Source organism: Mesoplodon mirus (genome assembly GCF_964341445.2).
Source record: "Mesoplodon mirus genome assembly, chromosome: 7".
In the NCBI taxonomy this organism is placed as follows: domain Eukaryota; kingdom Metazoa; phylum Chordata; class Mammalia; order Artiodactyla; family Ziphiidae; genus Mesoplodon; species Mesoplodon mirus.
The window spans coordinates 34,674,598-34,695,173 of record NC_138983.1 but is presented as its reverse complement, the minus strand read 5'-3'; the positions used below and the strand labels follow the sequence as shown (position 1 = coordinate 34,695,173).

General features: G+C 36.3%; 1 protein-coding gene across 4 annotated transcripts in view; it reads left to right on the top strand.

Annotated features, from left to right (window-relative positions):
- The window catches only part of GAS2 (growth arrest specific 2), a 124,756-nt gene that overhangs the window by 27,914 nt on the left and 76,266 nt on the right, over positions 1 to 20,576 (top strand). For all 4 annotated transcript variants that reach the window (XM_082626454.1, XM_082626452.1, XM_082626451.1 and 1 more), the window contains exon 4: positions 16,923 to 17,064. In XM_082626454.1, coding sequence (XP_082482580.1) covers positions 16,923 to 17,064 — 142 coding nt within the window. The remainder of the gene's footprint in view (positions 1 to 16,922; positions 17,065 to 20,576) is intronic.

Genomic DNA, 20,576 nt, shown 5'->3' with positions numbered 1-20,576 from the left:
AGCATTTAATCTAGAAATTTGACAAGTTTCAGAGCCTACAAGTTTGCGTGGATCTGCTGATAAAGGACTCTCCTTCAAAAGTGTTTTTGAAAACTGTTTCAAAAGTTCAAAGTGTAGGGCTTCCCTGGTGGCACAGTGGTTGAGAGTCCGCCTGCCGACGCAGGGGACGCGGGTTCGTGCCCCGTTCCGGGGGGATCCCACATGCCGCGGAGCCGCTGGGCCCATGAGCCATGGCCGCTGAGTCTGCGCGTCCGGAGCCTGTGCTCCGCAATGGGAGAGGCCACAACAGTGAGAGGCCCGCGTACCGCAAAAAAAAAAAAAAAAAAAAAAAAAAAAAAAAAGTTCAAAGTGTAAGCTATTGTTTAGTAGTGTAAATGTTGGCTGCATTAAATACATATGAAACATAAGACTAAAAATAAAACATGTTGAATTGAAATTCCAGAAAACGTGAAAAAAATTAAAACAAATTCTGGATTAGAAGAAGGAGGCTCACACACACACACACACCCATACACACACATACATTTTTCATCTACATGATTTCATAGCACCAGCAGAACATTGCCCCCTGAGCATAAAAGCAAACCTGATCAAATTTTTCCATGATGACATCATCTCTTCCCCTTACACGCTTACATTCTGCATTTAACTGCATGCAGGCACATGGGCAAGACAAGATTGTGAAAGGAGTATAACTAGGGAAGTGTTTTCATGATATTTGATAGCATTAATTGTGGTCACTGCTGTTTCAAAGCTCTGTGGATATAGAATATTATGTCAAGAAAAGTCACTCTCACCACATGGAAAATAGAAAATTAATCATTCTAAAATGAGCTGTTACTAAATGCTTTGGAGAAATTCTGGTCATTTTAACAAATGAATAATGATTATGCATGCCATTTCTTAATGAAGAACATTCACAGATTTTATAACAAGAGCCTTTTTTAAGGGACTGAAGATCAGGGGAAAAGAGTTTCTTTTTAATTTAAACATGTCTAGGGATTGCTTGGTGATTTAAAGTATAAGTGGCTCACCATATTGATGTGTGTGTGGTCCAAGGTATGTGGTACTGGTATATTACAGGCTAATGGCATAATGTTTTTTAGATGAGGTAATTGAGTTTACAGTATATAGAGCTTTTCAACTGTATCTTAAGCTTTTAGGGACTGACTACATGAATACCTTCTATTGTTTCACTTAGCAGTTTGAAAATGCATTACATATCATGCATGAAGCTATCTAGTATGTATTTGATGTTTATATTACTTTGCTAGTCATGTCTAATTTCACACCAGTATAGGCTGCTTGTCTAATGAATGCCTTGCTAGCATCACTGCTCCATATAAGAAATAATGTAGCAATTCATATGTACATTTACATATGTATAAATATACATCTATCACTTATATTATAAATTATTATAATTTATATTGTTATAATTATATTCATTAATTTATTTATTATGTTAATAATTTAATAAGAGCAACAACACCACATTTTATTCTATTTGTCATATTTGCTATATTTAAGCATTGTTTAAAGATTGAAACGTAAATGTCTGATCTTTTTTTCTCAGACTAAATGAATAACACGTGATATGATAATAAAGCAAACATTTACTAAGTACTTACTCTAGGTCAGTAAGTAAGTTTTTTACATGGATTAAATCATCAGATAATTTAAAACTTAAGTCATATCATGTCAACTCCTAGCTCAAAATTCTCCAATGGCACTTTGACTCACTTGCAGTAAAAGCCCAAAATCTTTCTAAGTCTGTAAGCACTATGTGCTCTGTTCCCCAGCTATCTATCTGATATAATTTCCTATGACTTTCCCCTCACCCCACTTTGCTGCAGCCATACTAGCTTCTTTGCTGTTCTTTGAACCCAAAAAGCAGGTTCCACCCACCACAGGGCCTTTGCACTTGCTTTTCTAGCTTCTTAGGGTAGTCCTTCCTCACATGCATGTATGACTTATTCCTCACTCCCTTCACATCTCTGTTCAAATGTCATCCCTTGTCTGAGGCCATTCCTAACCACCCTATATAAAGTATCATTTAAAGATGCTGTTCTAGATTTTTCAACAAATAGATATTTATTGAGTGATAACTGTGTTCAAGATGAAGATAACTAAAAAGAAGATTAAAGCATTACTGTCACCTCTCAAAGGGCTTACAGTCTAGTTAAGAAAATAAAATATGAACATATAAAAATACAGATATCAATGGTAAGTGCTCAATAAATGATATATACTAATGGCTCTCAAACTTTGTATCACCATAACATATATTACATTGATGACATTTTATCAATTCTTCAGTAAATATTTATTGGACACCTAAAATATGCAGGACAAGGTAACTTGTGGAGTAGCAGGGAAGGGAGAATAACTTTAAGCTAATAATGAAGTCAACACTGAATTACAGCTGTGTTATGACTAAGTATGGGAAAGTCCAAGTACATGAGTAAGTAAGAGGAAGACCTAACTTAGTCTTGTAGAAAGATTTTTTTATAATTCTGAGGTAGGAATGGGCATTAGCCAGGTAGAGAGGGAACACTGAGTGTTTTGAATACAGAAAATAACACATATGAAAGCCCTTAAATGTGGAGGTGCAGGATGACTTTGAGGAACTAAAGGAAAATGAGTGTCTGGATACTAGAATGTAATACTAGAGCATCAAGAGGTGAGACCAGAGCTAAGTTTTGTTGGATGTTGTCATCTATTTTAAGAACAATATTATACCATTGAACAGGAACATGATCAAATCTTTTGGAAAGATAACATTAGCAGTGTGCAGAATGGATTAGGAAAGGTGAAAATGGAACTGAGGACCCACTTAGGAAGCTATTGTCCAGGTCAGGTGAGAAATTATGACAATTTAGCCTAGGATGGTAGCAGTAGTACTAGAAACAAGTAGATGGTTTGGGGATATACACTTGGCAGGCTTGGTACAATTTGGTGATGAATTAGATAGAATGGTTAGGGAGATTGGTCCAGGATTTTGTACATGAAGAAATGGGTAGATGATCGTGCTTTATTTTACAGCTGAAAAGGCAGGGGAAGAGTCAGACTGAGGAAAGATCATGGGTTCCTACATACTGTGCAATATACCTGCATGGGTGCCCAAGGGTTATGGGTGCTGTGGGCTCCCTGTCACACCAATCCTTTCATTTCTGCTCAAGAAAAAATATAAGCAAATGAATAAGGGGCCAGGGGGACTGCCTTAATTGCCATAGTCCTTAAAAGGTTTTCAGGGCTTCCCTGGTGGCGCAGTGGTTGGGAGTCCGCCTGCCGATGCAGGGGACACGGGTTCGTGCCCCGGTCCGGGAAGATCCCACATGCCGCGGAGCGGCTGGGCCCGTGAGCCATGGCCGCTGAGCCTGCGCCTCCGGAGCCTGTGCTCTGCAACGGGAGAGGCCACAACAGTGAGAGGCCCGCGTAACGCAAAAAAAAAAAAGGTTTTCAGTTTTAAACTGTTAGATCAGTCGGTTTTTGTTTTTTTTTTAATCACAAACATCTGGAGACTTAACTCTTAAGCAGTTGAAACACATCATTGTACATGGACATCTACTGATATAGACAGTAGATTCTATAGGGGCTCAGAAAACAAGTCAGTTTGTCAGAGTGCTTAGAGAAGTTTCCATGGAAGCACTAGAATTTGAATTGCCCAGACTTGGTGCAAATAGATGGACACAGAGAAAAAGCAAATACAATGTAAATTCGTGGTTAATGAACCAAATATTGAAGTTGGAAACATGTAAGGATATTCTAGGGAGAGTGAATAGACAAACTTGATTGGTGTGAAGAGTATATGGGGAGAACTTTTTGTAGATGGACAGATTAAGTTGATAGCTGCAAGGCTTAAGCATTTGAATCCTTGTTTGGTAGGCAGTGAGCTGGAGACTGAAACCATTAAGTTTAGAAAGATTAATATGATGATGATGTGCAGATTGTGTTAGAAAGATCTGAGGTTAAAATAGGAAGAATAGTTTGTGAAGTTTCTGCATTTGTTCATACATGAGATATTACAGGATTTAAAGTAAGAGTGTCAATACTATGTTGAAAGGGGCAGGACATTTCATTACATATTTATTAGAAAATAACAGTGAGCTGGTTTGGTGACTTATTGGCCACAGTAGGAAGAGGTAAGGAAAGAATAAAAGCTATACTATGCTTTTTGAAGTTTGAAAAACTACAATTAGGAGGGGACAGAACTAAAAGAAGGAAGTTCTATTTGGGGGAGAAATATAATAACTTGATAGTTATCCCAGATAGCAAAGTATGAAAATGGAAATGTGGAATATTTTTGAGACTGCCAATGTGTTTCAGTGATCATTAAAATCCCCAACAGGTCATTGAAGCTGCAGGCTGAATTTTATATCATTTTTTTAAAAACTTCTCTTTGTTTCAGTTTTCTAACAAACATATTTATTCCTCGTGAGCAAACAAAACCTGGGTCTCACCCTGTAGCACAAGGGTCTCTTCTGAGCATCCTTAGTCATCAGGGAGCAGACGTGCTGGGGTAGGAAGCTACACTGTAATCACGGGGCAGGAAGCTACACTGTAATCACGGGGCAGGGGAGGGAGGGAAAGCCTTTATTTTGTGCAACTCAGACATTGGAGAAATGGCTGCCGCTATCAGAAGCTATGCATTTTATTCAATGTTTCCAGTGAGCTTCATGTCTTGCTTGGAAAATGGATGTGTGTCTGTCTGTCATGAAATCTTACCAGCAGAAATCCTTATTCCTTTGCTACAGATGTACCAAAAATTGTTGTCTTTTCAGTTTAGAAGTTTCTTTAAATGTATAGTATTTTAGAAAAAAAATCAATAAAGAGTTGATCTTGTGAGAAAACAAAACAAAACAGAAAACCTTACTACATGTCAGGCATTATTTCAGGAACTTTTCGTATAAACTCATACATCCCTCACAGCAACCCTATGATGTAGATACTATTATTATTTCACAGGTGAAGTTTATTTACGTGCCTGAAGTCACATAACTAGTAAATCAAGATCCAGGGGCTTCCCTGGTGGCGCAGTGGTTGAGAGTCCGCCTGCTGATGCAGGGGACGTGGGTTCGTGCCCCGGTCTGGGAAGATCCCACATACTGCGGAGCGGCTGGGCCCAGGAGCCATGGCCGCTGAGCCTGCGCGTCCAGAGCCTGTGCTCCGCAGCGGGAGAGGCCACAACAGTGAGAGACCCGTGTACCGCAAAAAAAAAAATAAATAAATAAAATAAATAAATAAAAAGTAAAGATCCAGGGTTCAAACACAGGCAGTCTAGCTCCAAAGTTTGTGCTTGTAACCACTCCATTCTGCTGCTCTTCGCTGGACATAATATATGCCTTAGCTACACTCAGACTTGTATTTATCCAACAAATATTCCGTAAATACTGTTCAGTAGGTGCTGGGGATAAAATGGTGAACGAAACCAGACACTGTTCCATTCCTCATGGAACTAAACTGCCCTGAGGGAGATAGTTGCTAATCAGTTAATCTCACACAGGAACATGGCAGCAGGAGGCCTTGAACATTGTGGATTTTAAGCAATTATAAAGAAGTGTTGAAGGGTGGTGTTTTGGGGTAAGTGATCTGTCATCTGGGATTGGGAGGTATTTGGGCAAAGAGGTATGGGAAGGGCAGAGAGGACAGTTCTCTGTAAGGGCTGTGCAGTGGGAGGGAGCATCGGGAGAATGCAGGAGTGGGAACAGAAGCTTGTGTGGCTACAGAAGACAGTGAAGGACCATGGTGCTAGGTCAGTAGGTAGGAACCAGGCTAATACAACCTGTGGAAGCCATATTATAAGGAGCTTTGTCTTTATCCTAAAAGCACTGGGAAGCTAAATTTGCCTTTCGAAAAGTCCACTGTGATTAGAGTATGGAGAATGAAGATGAATGCACAGCATGATGAACAAAATTAGAGGATGGATAAAAACAAATTGGAATTAAATCACCATATAAATATAAAGCATCTCTTTTATTTTTTCCTATGTATTTGTGAGCTTATTATAGTAATTACAGATGTGATGATGTAACTATTTTTCAACTCTCATCAGGGTATTTCTTGTAAATAGACTGAAAGTAGACATGTATTTGAGAAAAAAGTAACATTAATTGGAGATTAACTATGGTCTAGGATTAGTATTAGGCACTTTCCCAAACATTTAATTCCGTAACAAGTTACAAATGATGGACCTGAGGTTCCAAAAGGTTAAATAGATTAAATAGCCATTCTTGGTCACCGCCTTACTGCTAGTGATTTGCAGTTTCAAGGCTTAAGCCTTTTCTCTGAATTACTAAAAGTTTAACATCCCTGTGTTTCAAACTACTGAGCATCTATGGAGCTATCATTAGTCAATTGATGGGCATTTACAAGTTGCCTCAAATCTGCAGTCCCATGGAGTTACAAAAAAAAAAAGTCTGCTCAAAAAGTGTTTAGAGGGCCTCCCTGGTGGCGCAGTGGTTGAGAGTCTGCCTGCCGATGCAGGGGATACGGGTTCGTGCCCCGGTCTGGGAGGATCCCATATGCCGCGGAGCGGCTGGGCCCATGAGCCATGGCCGCTGAGCCTGTGCGTCCGGAGCCTGTGCTCCGCAACGGGAGAGGCCACAACAGTGAGAGGCCCGCGTACAGCAAAAAAAAAAAAAAAAAAAAAAAAAGTGTTTAGAAATCAGTTAGCCACTAAAATAAATTGAGTTTCTTTAATCCATCCATAAGGCAATCTTTGGACCTTTGAAAATGCTTTTCTTTATTGGATATTATACAGATGGGTACTAAAAAGTAGTTTTAACTAAAATATTAGAATCAGTGACCCTGTGACCTCAAAATTTGCTGCCAGTAATCATAAGTTATTACACCTTAGAATGTATAAAATGTTGTTGGAAAGGAAAAATTCAAGATACATTTTAAAAGAATTTTCCTGACTATTTGCTTAAGGTAATTTCTTGATTTGTAGAAAAGTCACAGAAAACTGACATACATTCTCAAAAACATTTTTTTAAATTATCATCAATTATCATCATTTGTTTGAGTTCCTATAATTAATTACTAATTAACAATTACCATTAATTTTGTTAAGACTCTGAGGGACTGTCATACCTGGTATCCAACAGTTGCTTTCTCTAAGAAATCTTTCATATTCACAGAATGTTTCTCTTCCTTCCATTCAAAACTCACTCTTTCAAGTCTGACTACTATAGCTGTGATTTAGAGGTGTTCCAATTAAAAAATAAATTAAAAAAGAAGTGACAGAAGAAAAAGACGTCTCTGGTTTTTACTTATGTAGAATTATCTAAAAAATTTTTATTCCTTCACACCTTCTACAACAAATGACCTAGTTATTTTTCCAAAGTGTGCATGTAATTTAAACTACTTCTTAGTTTAAAATGTTATTTTTTTATTATTATTCCCCATATGAACACTGAGATTGTAAACTAGCAACTGCATAGAGCTGCCTATAGATCCAATTGTTCAAACTCAGGGGACTTTCACATTAAAATATCCAGATTTCCAAATTCTTCTGAGAAACTGGAAGATCCAACAACACTGGAACTGCATTTCTTTATGGAAACATTGAGTTAGAACTGAATAAATATGGCTGCCCCTCCTGGACATGGCATGAGCTCTTTAGTTTTCCACAATTGCCACCATTTCTTATAGTCCCCTAGTGCTAGCCACTTTATTCTGTTATTTAATCTGCCTGACTTCTTCTGGGCCTTTGACATTACAATATTAGTAATTTTTTTTTTTTTTTGCGGTACGCAGGCCTCTCACTGCTGTGGCCTCTCCCGTTGCGGAGCACAGGCTCCGGATGCGCAGGCTCAGCGGCCATGGCTCACGGGCCCAGCCGCTCCGCGGCATGTGGGATCTTCCCGGACCGGGGCAAGAACCCGTGTCCCCTGCATCAGCAGGCGGACTCTCAATCACTGAGCCACCAGGGAAGCCCAATATTAGTAATTCTTGTTAGGCATGAAATAGCCTTTGTGATCCTGGCCTAACTGACTTTTCTGACCTCTTTTTCTCCTCCACATGCATTCTGCACTCATTCCATAAGATGTTTCATCTTATGGAATGCACTGCTCTTCATTTTTTATGCTTGATGAGCACTTAAGATCCTTCAGTTTTGTTTTTTTTTTATAAATTTATTTATTTTTATTTATTTACTTTTGGCTGCGTTGGGTCTTCATTGCTGCGTGTGGGCTTTCTCCAGTTGCGGTGAGTGGGAGCCACTCCCTGCTGTAGGTGCAGGCGCTTCTCATTGCTGGGGCCTCTCCCTTTGCGGAGCACGGGCTCCAGGCGTGCGGGCTCAGTAGTTGTGGCCCGTGGGCTCCAGAGCGCAGGCCCAGCAGCTGTGGCATGGGCCCAGCCGCTCCGCAGCATGTGGGATCCTCCCGGACCAGGGCCAGAACCTGTGTCCCCTGCATTGGCAGGCAGACCCTCAACCACTGAGCCACCAGGGAAGCCCGATCCTTCAGTTTTGTAGAGTGTTGCTCCTTTGTGAGGCTTTTTTATAATGATACTCAATCAGCCCCTCCCTAAAGTTAAAGACACACCCTGAAATTTTCCAAAGAACTAATTTAAACTTCGTTTAAATACTTAAACTTCTATTGTAATTCTTACCATACAATAGCATGATTTTTAAGTCTGTTCTCAGACACTGAGCGTCTCCAGAAATGAACCTTGGCCTTGTCTGTCCCCAGTACCTACTGTTAGAACTGGGGTAGAGTTGTGATTTAATTGGTTAAATTGAATCAGGTTAAATTTCTATTTAAAATTTTTATAGAGGGACTTCGCCGGAGGCACAGTGGTTAAGACTCTGCGCTCCCAGTGCAGGGGACATGGGTTTGATCCCTGGTAGGGGAACTAAGATCCCACATACATGCTGCAACTAAGATTTCACTTGCCGTAACTAAGGAGCCCCGCCTGCCACAACTAAGACCTGGTGCAACCAAATAAACAAATATTTTTTTAAAAAAAGAGAGAGAGAACACTTGTTTAAAAAAAAAAATGTTTTTTAGAGAGCCTCAACAAATTAACTGAATTTTCAAGTGTAGGACTAGACTTCAGGAATTTTGAAGCTAATCTCTATCTAATCATATGTAAACCATTACTTTGGAGAACAGAAGCTTTTTACACTAGCACAGCATTTAGATAATGATTCCCATGTGGATGTATATGTAAAATTAGGCAAAATGCATATAAAAATGTTTTTATGTTTCATATAAACAAATGAAAGAATACATTTGTTGTTGAACTTCCTGTATTTTCTCCTTTGTAAAGCATTTGGTGCTTCTTAAATAACTATCAATGGCATAATAACTTTTTCATGCAATTTCATTTTTAGAGTAGTTTTAGTTTCATAACAAAATTGAGCAGAGAGTATAGAAGAATGGTGCATTTGTTATGATCAAGGAAACTACATTGACATGTCATTATCACCCAAAGTCCATAGTTACATTAGGGTTCACTCTTGGTATTGTACATTTTATGGGGTTTGACAAATGTATAATGACAAATATCTGCCATTATAGTATTATTCAGAATAGTTTCACTGCCCTAAAAACCCTTTGTGCTGAATCTTATGATGAATCACCTGTACCTACCTCCCTCCTTCTAAATCCCTAATTATTTTACTGTCTCTATAGTTTTACCTTTTCCAGAATGTCATACAGTTGGAATCATAATATATAACCTTTTCAGATTGGCTTCTTTCACTTGGTAATGTACATTTAAGACTCCACTATGTCTTTTCATGGCTTGATAACTCATTTCTTTTCAGTGCTGAAAAATATTCCATTTTCTGGATATATAGCAGTTTATTTATCCATTCACCTACTGAAGGGCATCTTGGTTGCTTCCAAGTTTTGACAATTATGAATAAAGCTGCTGTAATTATCTGTGTGCAGGTTATTGTTTGGATGTAAGTTTTCAACTCATTTACATCTTAATGTTTTATTGTCTATCTCACCTTTTAAGCCTGAAGTTTAATACTAGACCTTCATTTCCAACATCATTTTATATTATGCCAGAAATAATTTCAGATAATTCAAAATACTTAACATATTTTCTAGCTTTATTATTTAAATAATTTCTTTATGATTTTACAGGGTGTACCAGAATTCTACTGTGAGAAACCTTATTTTAATAATTGTTTTTTTATTTATGTAAATATTCTTATGCTATTACAGTATGAAGATTATACCAAATTCTGCTCTAAGACCAATTCTCTATAGAGTGGAATGTATCTTGGAGAGGGAAAAGATAGGAAAGGCTGATTTTGAATTCAGTGTCACTGAGTTCAGTTGCTACTGTACTAAATTATAGCTCACTCTATCTGAGGCATGAGGTCTATTGCAGAGTCCCCAGAAGAGGCTGATGGTACCAGAAATAATTTTTCCCATTTTTAATTTCAGTAGTTTTGATCTTGAAGAATATATATTCATCCTTTCTAAAGCCACTTGGTAATTTTCTTCAGATACCTTGGTACTGTGAATGGTCAATGAAATAATTTTATTGGGAAATTTTTTTTTCAATAAAATATATAGAAAAACTGAAAGAAGCAAGAGAATACAGTGGAAACATTGATTCCATCATGGAAAGAGTGACTTTATTGCATATATATATATATATATATATATATATATATATATATATATATATATTTTTTTTTTTTTTTTTTTTTTTTTTTTTTGCGGTACGCGGGCCTCTCACTGTTGTGACCTCTCCCGTTGTGGAGCACAGGCTCCAGATGCGCAGGCTCAGTGGCCATGGTTTACAGGCCCAGCTGCTCTGCGGCATGTGGGATCTTCCCGGACCGGGGCACGAACCCGTGTCCCCTGCATTGGCAGGGGGACTCCCAACCACTGCACCACCAGGGAAGCCCATTGCCTGTATATTTGAAAGTACATTCTATATACCCTTTGGAAAAGGAAAGATATTAGTTCCTGGCAATTTCCATTTCTTCTTTTATATATCTCTTCTGTTTTATAGCTGAAATGTCTACTTGATGTAATCAAGGGGATTATTTTATCTCAAACTTTTGTGAAGAATGGATTATTTAAACTACTAGTACAGTAAAAAAAAAAAACTACTAGCATTAAATTTTCAGTTCACCACCTATGGAGAACTGAAGATGCCATTCTCTCCATTTTTTCTAGGTTTAATAGGTGAAAGAAAATATTTCTTTATTGTAATGTTACCTGGCTAAAACCTTGGGAAATAAATCAAATGCTGAAATATATTAAATTCCAGGCAATGGTGAGCTTTCATGGAGCAGTTAGAAGTGTACGGGTATGAGAGACTGAATGATTTGATTTCAACTATGTGTGAGCTCAGTTTTTTCATCTTGGAAAATGGAGATACTATTATCTACCTAATTCATGGCATTATTTTTTGAGAATTAAAGAGGATAATCTATCTGAAAGTATATGTTTTGAGTGCCTAGAGCGCGGTAAGCACTCACAATGTTAATTCATTCCTTCCCCATCTACCATAAGATTCAGAAAACAAGAAGTCATCACTGCTTATGTGTGAAGCACTGTATTTGACACTGTGGCAGTATAATGATAAATAATATCCTGGTTCTCTAGGTGTAGATTATTTTAAGTAATATAAATAGAATTAGTCACTACTGCCCTTCTGAAGCTGTAACACCCACAACATCATAACTAGGACATACACATGCTGTACTCTGCAGCACATAAGTAAACTCTTTCTAAATGACCAACATAGTTATGCATCTCAGTAACTATATCCAGGGGAACTATTGGATTTGAGCAGACTTGAAAGACATGGGGACACTATTAGTTAGAGACAAAGTAGTCAAGGGGTCAAGTATTGGACTCTCTAAACCCCCAAATAATGGCTTTACTTTCCCTATTATGAATGCCCTGTCTAATATGATAGCCACAAGCCACATGTGGCTATTTAAGTGTAAACTGATTAAAAAGAAACAAAGTTTAGGGCTTCCCTGGTGGAGCAGTGGTTGAGAGTCCGCCTGCCAATGCAGGGGACGCAGGTTCGTGCCCCGGTCCGGGAAGATCCCACATGCCGCAGAGCGGCTGGGCCTGTGATCCATGGCCACTGAGCCTGAGCGTCCGGAGCCTGTGCTCCGCAACAGGAGAGGCCACAAAACTGAGAGGCCCGCGTACCGCAAAAAAAAAAAAAAAAAGAAAAAAAAAGAAAAAATGTTTAAAAATTAGTCTCCAGTCACACTCACCACAGTTCAAATGCTCAATAGCCACGTGCCACTAGTGGTTACTATAATGGGTAACACAGATATGGAATATTTCTATTATCACAGAAAGTTCTATTGGAAAGCTATCTTAAAAGAGACGTTTAAGTTTAGGGCAAACATAGAAATAAATTGTTTGCCAATCATTTTCTGAATTCTTGTACCTGTAACAGAAAAAAAAATGAAATGTTTTCAAGAAAATATGAGAGAAGGAAATCATAGGCAATTCAATATATTTTTACTTGCATTGATGGCAGTGATAATAACTTTATTGAACACTTACTTCTACACTTGAATTATATTATTTAATTTGCACTCACACATAGTTGATGAGATGCGTTTTTTTCTATGTGCGTTGAATAGAAGATGAGAGTGAGGCACAGAAACATTAAGTAATCTGTCCAAAGTACCATAGCAATAAGGTGACATAGCTGAGTTTGAACTCAGGTAATTGAATTCCAAACGCTAGCAGGTGATTAACCTAAGAGTTAATGGATTGAATTAAAAGATTTTAGAAGTAAATTTAAAATCTTTTTTTTTATTTCAACATAATTTGGTTGTTGCTTTGAGGGAATGGGGAGGACACTTTCAGATTTCAAACCATCCATTCTCTAGTATGTTCATCATTCAATTCATAAGGATTAGTATAGAGGCTGAGAATATATAACTTAGGTTAATCCTGCTGAGAGATAAAAGGATAAACATTAGACTATCAATATTAGAAAAATTAACATGAAATCTAAAAAGAAATAATACAAATGAACTTGTTTGCAAGGCAGAAATAGACCCACAGACATAGAAAACAAACCTGTGATTACCAGGGGGGAAGAGGGGAGAGGGATGAATTGGGAATTTGCGATTAGCATAAACACACTGCTATACATAGAGCAGATAACCAACCTGCTGGATAGCATAGGGAGATATACTCAGCATTTTGTAATAACCTATAAGGGAAAAGAATCTGAAAAAGAATATATGTGTGTGTGTGTGTGTTTGTGATAACTGAATCACTTGAAACTAACAACATTGTAAATCAACTACATTTCAATTTTAAAAAAAGAAAGAGAAATTAACATGTATCCTACTTGTACATGATTCTAATGTTTTATTGGTAGTCATTTCTCCTTTTGCTAACACAAAATATTGAAACCTATACCATGGAGGCTGAAGGACGGTAGCATGACTTTTGCTAGTGAGTAAGCGAGCCTAAATTTCTACCCAATCTCAGCTCAGCTTGGCAACTATTCTCAACTCATTGCATATTCAGTAACTTTCAAAAAATGTTCAAAGGTTCTACTTATATTTTTCAGTTATACTTTTCTGAATTTATGGGAAGCATTTTATGTGTGCTATAAATTTAGTGAATTTTGAAGGCCCTGGAAACATGTCCCTTGGGGATGTAAAATCTCTAAGGCAGAGTGTTTGCTCCTGCCCTTACGTTGATTATGATCTAGTGTGAGGGGTCAAATCTAACCATTCATTTAAGTATTCATCAATCAGGTTCTGAGGACATAATATATAGCAGCATTGTCTGGAAAAACTCATCTGAGTAAATAATTAGAGATGGTATATAATTTAAATGCCATAGGAGTTCTTTGGAGAGTTAAGCAGTAAAGGGTAAACTAATATGGAAGATGAGCTATACGTGGAGGTTCTCTTTTGAATCCCTAGTGCTTTACATCTGAAGTATTCCTCTCCTTATCTGTGGTCAATTTTTTAGCTATTCAAGTAGACACTCTCATAATTACTCAAGACAGCTCTCTATTCTAAACCTCTTCTTCAAGATTTTTGTGGCAAGGTGAAAGCTGATTTTATTCAGTACATCAATTTGCTTTTATTTTATTTACTGATATTAAAGAAGAGATTCAGAGCTGTCATTTTTCCTAGGATTTTCATGAGAACCTAGAGAAATTAATAATTTTTAAAAAATAACAGAACTTGGAGAGATATACAGTAATTGCTAAGGTTTTTAGAACTTTATGAATATTTTTGTGTAAAATATGTCAAAAAATATTTATAAGTTCCAAAGGTATTGAGTACTGATATTATCGAATCATTTGTTCTTTAATTCAAGTGAAATATGACATCTGCTCTAAGACTTTTATGTATAAATGGCACAGCAACCTTGGGAAGACTGTTGGCCCTTTGATTTTTGGTTGGTATGCAGCCAGGAAGAATATTGGATTCTACAAGCTATGAGCTATGTCCCTTGGTGGATTAAGTGTCAAATCAATCTAGCTTCTCTGGTGTAATCTGGATATTGTATTCCTTTTTGCCATGAAAACCATGCACCTCATGTCCTTTGGCATGCCCTTATATATGTCAAGTATTTTATAGTTCCTAGGTTATAGTTCCTGTGTGCAAACTCATTCATCAGTTTGAAGTGGTTTCACAAGGTTTTTTTCCCCACCCAGGGATAGAGGTGGTAAATTTTAAAATGGCTTAGTGTTTGACTCTGTTTGTGTTCTTTTCCTATTTGCATCATAAAGAAGTATTACAGTCAACTCTTGAAGACTTTTTTTCAGCAGATCTTTTTGTTATGTGTTGGCTGACATGATTTACCTTATTTGATTATTTAATTGGAAAATATTGAGAAAATGTAAAACTCACTCAAAATCCTACTACATATTTTAGAATTATGTAAAATAAGATATAAATGATTCTCTATGCATCAATCACCTTCCTCAAAGGTAATTACTATCAATCTGATGGATGTCCTCCTTGAATTCTTCCTAAATTAATGTTACATAAATAAATACAATATTTATATTTATAATACAACATATTTATATGAAATTTAACTTTATATATGACCATCTATACTGTGTGTGTATGTACACATACATGCACCAGTACGTATGCGCATACACACACATCATAAAATGAAATTGTACTGTACATATGTGTTTGCAAATTATTGGTTTCTGCTTAAGAGTATATACTGCACATTTTTATGGTCCAACACATATATATTTATCTTATTCTTTTTAAATTATTGCACAGAGTTCCATTGTATTTGTATACTATATATTATTCAACCAGCCCTTTCTTGACACATTTTATGTGTATTTTTTTCCTATTCCATCAGTGTTGCAACAAATATACCTGTCCATATGTTTTAAAGTAAAAATACTATTATATTTGCAAGATATATTTTTAGGAGTAAATTGCTAGATTTAGGGATATATGAATTTTAATTTTAATAAGTATTGACTGATGTTCATGAATATTTTATAAAGGGGACATTAAACTATGCTATTTCTTATTGTTTTTTACAATTCATATAGGAAAGCATTTCTTTGAAAACCACTACTTAACGAAATTTGTTAAGGGGTATTGTTATATGTATATATAAATATATGTGTATTCATGCAAAATTTTTTTTTATGTCTAAGCCTAAAACAGATTCAGTCAGCAACAAAGAGATAGATCTTTTCTATTGGACAGACACAGTCTTTGAGTGATGTAGTAACTGAATATTTTAGTTATGTAGCCATAAAATCCCTGGACAGGAAAAGCCCTAGTAACAGTTTGATGATATTAGGCTTCACCAGTACACCAAGACCACTATTTCATTTTTTTATAACCATCTTTGTAAATGACCTCAACAATCAACAACATTTTGTTTATATTTTCTTGTTCACAGAGAATAGAGGAAATAACCCTATCTGTGAATTGAAATCACAAAATGCTTCTCCCTTGATCTTTTTGCTCTCAGAGGCAAAGCTCTGTTTAGCCCAGATCATCCAAATACTTGGCTCAGTCTTTCACATCACATAGAATCACATTCTGTGACTTCATGGAATGCCGTGAAAACTGGTTATATTCTATTAAAGGAAAAAAACCTCACACAACTCTTTATAACATTTGGTATGGTAAGGGAGATTTCCAGGGCTAAAATTTTATGAGGCTGATAATAGAAAAGTCTATCCGGGTTCACACACTCCCTTTTCTTAAGCATTTTCTTATCCTGGAAGAGAAATGATGCAGAATGTAAACATGTTTCAAGGTCAGATAGCAGAAATCCAACCAGAATTATTTTTATATTACATAAGAGAGCAATAATCTATGGTTTAAAAGGAAATAGTCTGGAAGAATGATGGTAAAATGTTATTGTTAAAAGATTAAAATTTTTATTATTTCCTTTTCTTAGTATTGGTGATAGAGAATTATGGATGTTAGACAATTCTGCTGCTTCCTTTTGACTTTATAATTCTATTGTAATTTTTATTGTGTGTGTGTATGTATACACATAAAAATGCAGGTTGTGTGTTACATTTTATCTATATTCATATACTGCATTTGTGTTTCATTCTTCTTTCACAAGTGAGAAATTCATTTATACATACTTTATGAGAAATACTGACAGAATACTTAGATGAAAGAGAAGGCCAAAAAAAAAATAGTAGAAGAGAAAGAAAAGAGGCAATCTGAACCAGGGAAGGGATTTATGTATGTTTACTTCTAGATACTAAAAAGACAAGTATATGTTTACAGGCACAGATTTTCCTAGTCTCTTAATTAAGAACTAAGTTTCATTTGAGTTTCATGTCCTTTCCTATAGTTCTTTACAAACCTATTTATTGACATAAGATTGTACCAAGCGTTTTGTTGAAAACATAAATGTACACTTAATGTGTCACTGTGATGACTGCCAGATATTCCACCAGAGTGAGATTTCTTTGTTTTTCAGAATCTGCCCTTAAAGAAGATTCCATGCAAGGCCAGTGCACCCCCAGGATCCTTTTTTGCCAGAGACAATACAGCAAACTTCTTATCCTGGTGCCGAGATTTAGGGGTAGATGAAACATGTCTGTTTGAATCGGAAGGTTTGGGTATGTACATTTCCTTCAGAATTTTAGCTGATATAATATTAAAATTATTGTTTGTCTGTATAACTCTCAAGCCTAACTGTTTTTGTGTGATGTCATTTCACACTTTGTTAACTTTAAAAACAATTGTAGTTTGTTGTAAACTCGCAGTTTTTTTGTAAACTTGAGTCTTTGAAGGTAGAAAAATTCACCCTGTTAATCTTTGGTCACCTTGTGCATAAAATAACAGGAGTGTTAAGTAGCAGAATCCTTTCCTGGTTAAAAATAAGTACATACAATGCAAAATTGGGGGATATTTGGAAAATGTAGGGTTAAGTTTTACCACCAGGCTCCTACCTGGACTAGAAGGGTAGCTATATATGTTCCAGCCCTCCATTAAAAGAATTTTCATCTTTTCACCTCTACAAAAGTATGAAAACACCATCTCTCATAAGTTCTATCTTTCTTGAAATTGATTTTTTTAGTTAATGAAACTTATTTTTTAGCTAGTTAAAAATTAGGCAAACAAGCAAGAGATTAGGATAATTGAAGACGATGGAATAAGAGACAGATACGTTAGTGCCTAGGCCTACCCAGATAATTGTGGGGGTTTTGTTTTATGATTGAATTTTGGCAAATCCACTTCCATACCATAGTTTTGTATTTCCTTGGGAGAAAACATACATTAGATCATTCAGTGTTTTAACATTACTTGATACCCTTAAATGTTCAAACCTTCGATATAAGATCTACCCAAGTAGAACTCTACTATGGAAAATATTGGAATTAAAGTCCAATTCTAGTAAAGTGGAACTAAGTGAAGAAAGGAGACATTTGGGGGGAAAAATGCTTTGGTTCTTTTACCTGAGACTTTAAAAAATCAATTCAGAAAATCACGTAATACAAATATTAACATCACAGTAAGCTGAACATCCTTCAGAGAGAACAAGTATACAAACTGCCTTCTGAACAATGAGAATACACTTTGCCCTGAGACCTCACAAAACAGCATTCCCCTGCTGAACCTAGGAAATTGATGGTAGAGCAGCTAAAGTCTTACTCATTTTATGTGCTTAAGGAAACTTGTATTTGTACTAAGAGGAGTTGATGTGATATGGAAATACTGTCATCAAATTTCTGAGAAGTCTCCCAGCAGAGAAGAGAATAACATGAACTTAGACTAGGAGAACACTTTATACCTGAAAGAAAAATTTAACCAGAAAAATTGCACAGAAGCATACTATATACAACAGTGTGCTCTATGAATGCTCATTGTATATGTGAGCTTTGAGTCTTCTTACCATTTCCTCACGTCAAAGTAAAAAGAGTTGGTGTAAGATATGTATGGATATAATTCTTTTTCAGTGCAGTGGTAATTTTACAAATAGGTTTTAACTTTCATGTTTATAGGTTTATGCGCGTGGATGAGTTGCAAAAAAAACCCTTGAAAGATCTAGTAAACGTCTGTGTGTGTGTCTACACACACACACACACACACACACTTATACATATATAAATTTTTAAAAATCAAATCTTAATCACAAGAAGCACACTCTTTATGTGTGGACAAATAACATCATGATTTAGAATTCTGGAGTGCCCCTGCATTGCTGAAGAACTGCCACATGGGGAAACTGCTTTATTTTTTGTTAATTTGTTTACTGCACAGCTTTCCATTAAAAAAAGCATTTTTTCAGTGACTACTGTAGGCCAAGTGGATTACTAGGAGCTCTGAATGTAAATATGGTCTTGTCTCAATTTTCTTACTACTCATAAGTTCTTTTGTTAATTGAACTAGCAAAACTTTCAGTTGGACTCCAAGAAGCTTGGATGGCTTTTTAAAACCCCATCCAGGTAATAAGTAATACATTTTATTTTGAAACAATAAAGCATAAAGCAGCTTATGTAACAATGGTCCTGGTACATAAATACATACTCTGTAGCATATAAAATTATGTCATGAAGAATTTTTAGATGGTCGAGTTCTTCACCCTGTTTGAAAAAAACTGACTTCATAAACAAGAAATTTTTATATAAAAATTAAATACATGATAATTTATATGTCATAACTGTTGAGTATTTTGTTAAAATATCTTTGATTCTGGTTACCTTCTACAGAATAACTTCACTTATACTTTGCAATTAAAATGTATTTATATAGCCAAGAAGGTTTAATAAGACCAAATTTTCAAGGCTATAAATTTTTAAAATAATTTTGAATCCTCTCAGTACCAAACTAAATCAAATAGTTAGGCTTTCTAGTTTGCTACTCAATGAAAAGATAAATTTGAAATTTCTGCTGCTCAGAATAGGGCATGAGGTGATGTACAATAGGCCCTGTGGAGATGGAAGAAGGGAGCCAATACTATAGCATTGACTTCAGGATTATTCAGAGAAAGGAAACAGCTGTACCCATAGATGTTAATGATAATCAGGAAGAAGGCCAATGAGAAATTCCATTTCCCCAAGTGGAACCCATTCTCCTTGGATTTTTCTTATTATTCACTTGTGAGTGAGGAAGTGATTGAGCCGCTGCACTTGCAGAATTGACTTTCTTGCAACAATAATACTGTGTACTCTGCTTGATGTCTTTTCACACTTCACTTTTGAAAGGGAATTTAGGGCAAGAGTTTTTTCTTTTTTCCCTACCTCAAGATTTCATTTCAGTAGCACACAAGATGAAGAGCATCCTTTGTGTCCTAGTGTTTTGAACAGCAAATAAAAGGACAAGATGCCCTGATGAAGGGGAAAAATCTGTTTGAATGAATGATAAAGTAGATCATTGTACTGAATGTGTATCAAGAGGCTTCTGTCTTTAGCTCTTCAAAGGTCTTCGCCTGCATAAAGCATTCTTATCTTTGTGGCAACTGATACGTTACCCTCTGTTGCAGTGCTTTTTTTTGTACGATTATTTGCAGGAGGATCTTAATTCATGACTCACTATCTGTTCTCTTTCCACAACAGCTAATGACAAGAAATCTCAGTGGATGGGGAAGGGATGCCAGGGGTGAACTAGGGAGTATAGACAGCATCTTATTCCATATGATTCTCTCGTGCTTGTCCTTGTGATTCTTGGCAGATAACTTTCTATGCCACATGACGCGATCACATACAGAGTGTAACCTTCCATTTATCCTCTAAGACATTCTTGAGAGAGAATTTTTCCTCTGTCAAATGTCAGTTCTTGGATTATAAGTTTACTAATATCTCAGAATAGTGTTTCAGAAGTGAGACAGTAGAAAAATGGATAAATATCATGAACCGGTTATTCGTAAAAGACTTATAAAAGCCCAAAACAGAGATAAAAATGTTTGACACCTTAGTAATAAGGCAAATGCAAATAAAAACTATGAAAAATTAGCGAGGATTAACAATTGTATATTTAGTGCTGAGTACAGAGGAAAGTGGGATCTTCTATACATTGCTGAAAAAAAAACTGGAAGTTGGCATGCCTTCTTTGGAGGGCAATTTGACATTATGTAAGATCTAAGAAGTGCTCATATATTTTTATCAAGTTGTTCTACTTCTAAAAGTTT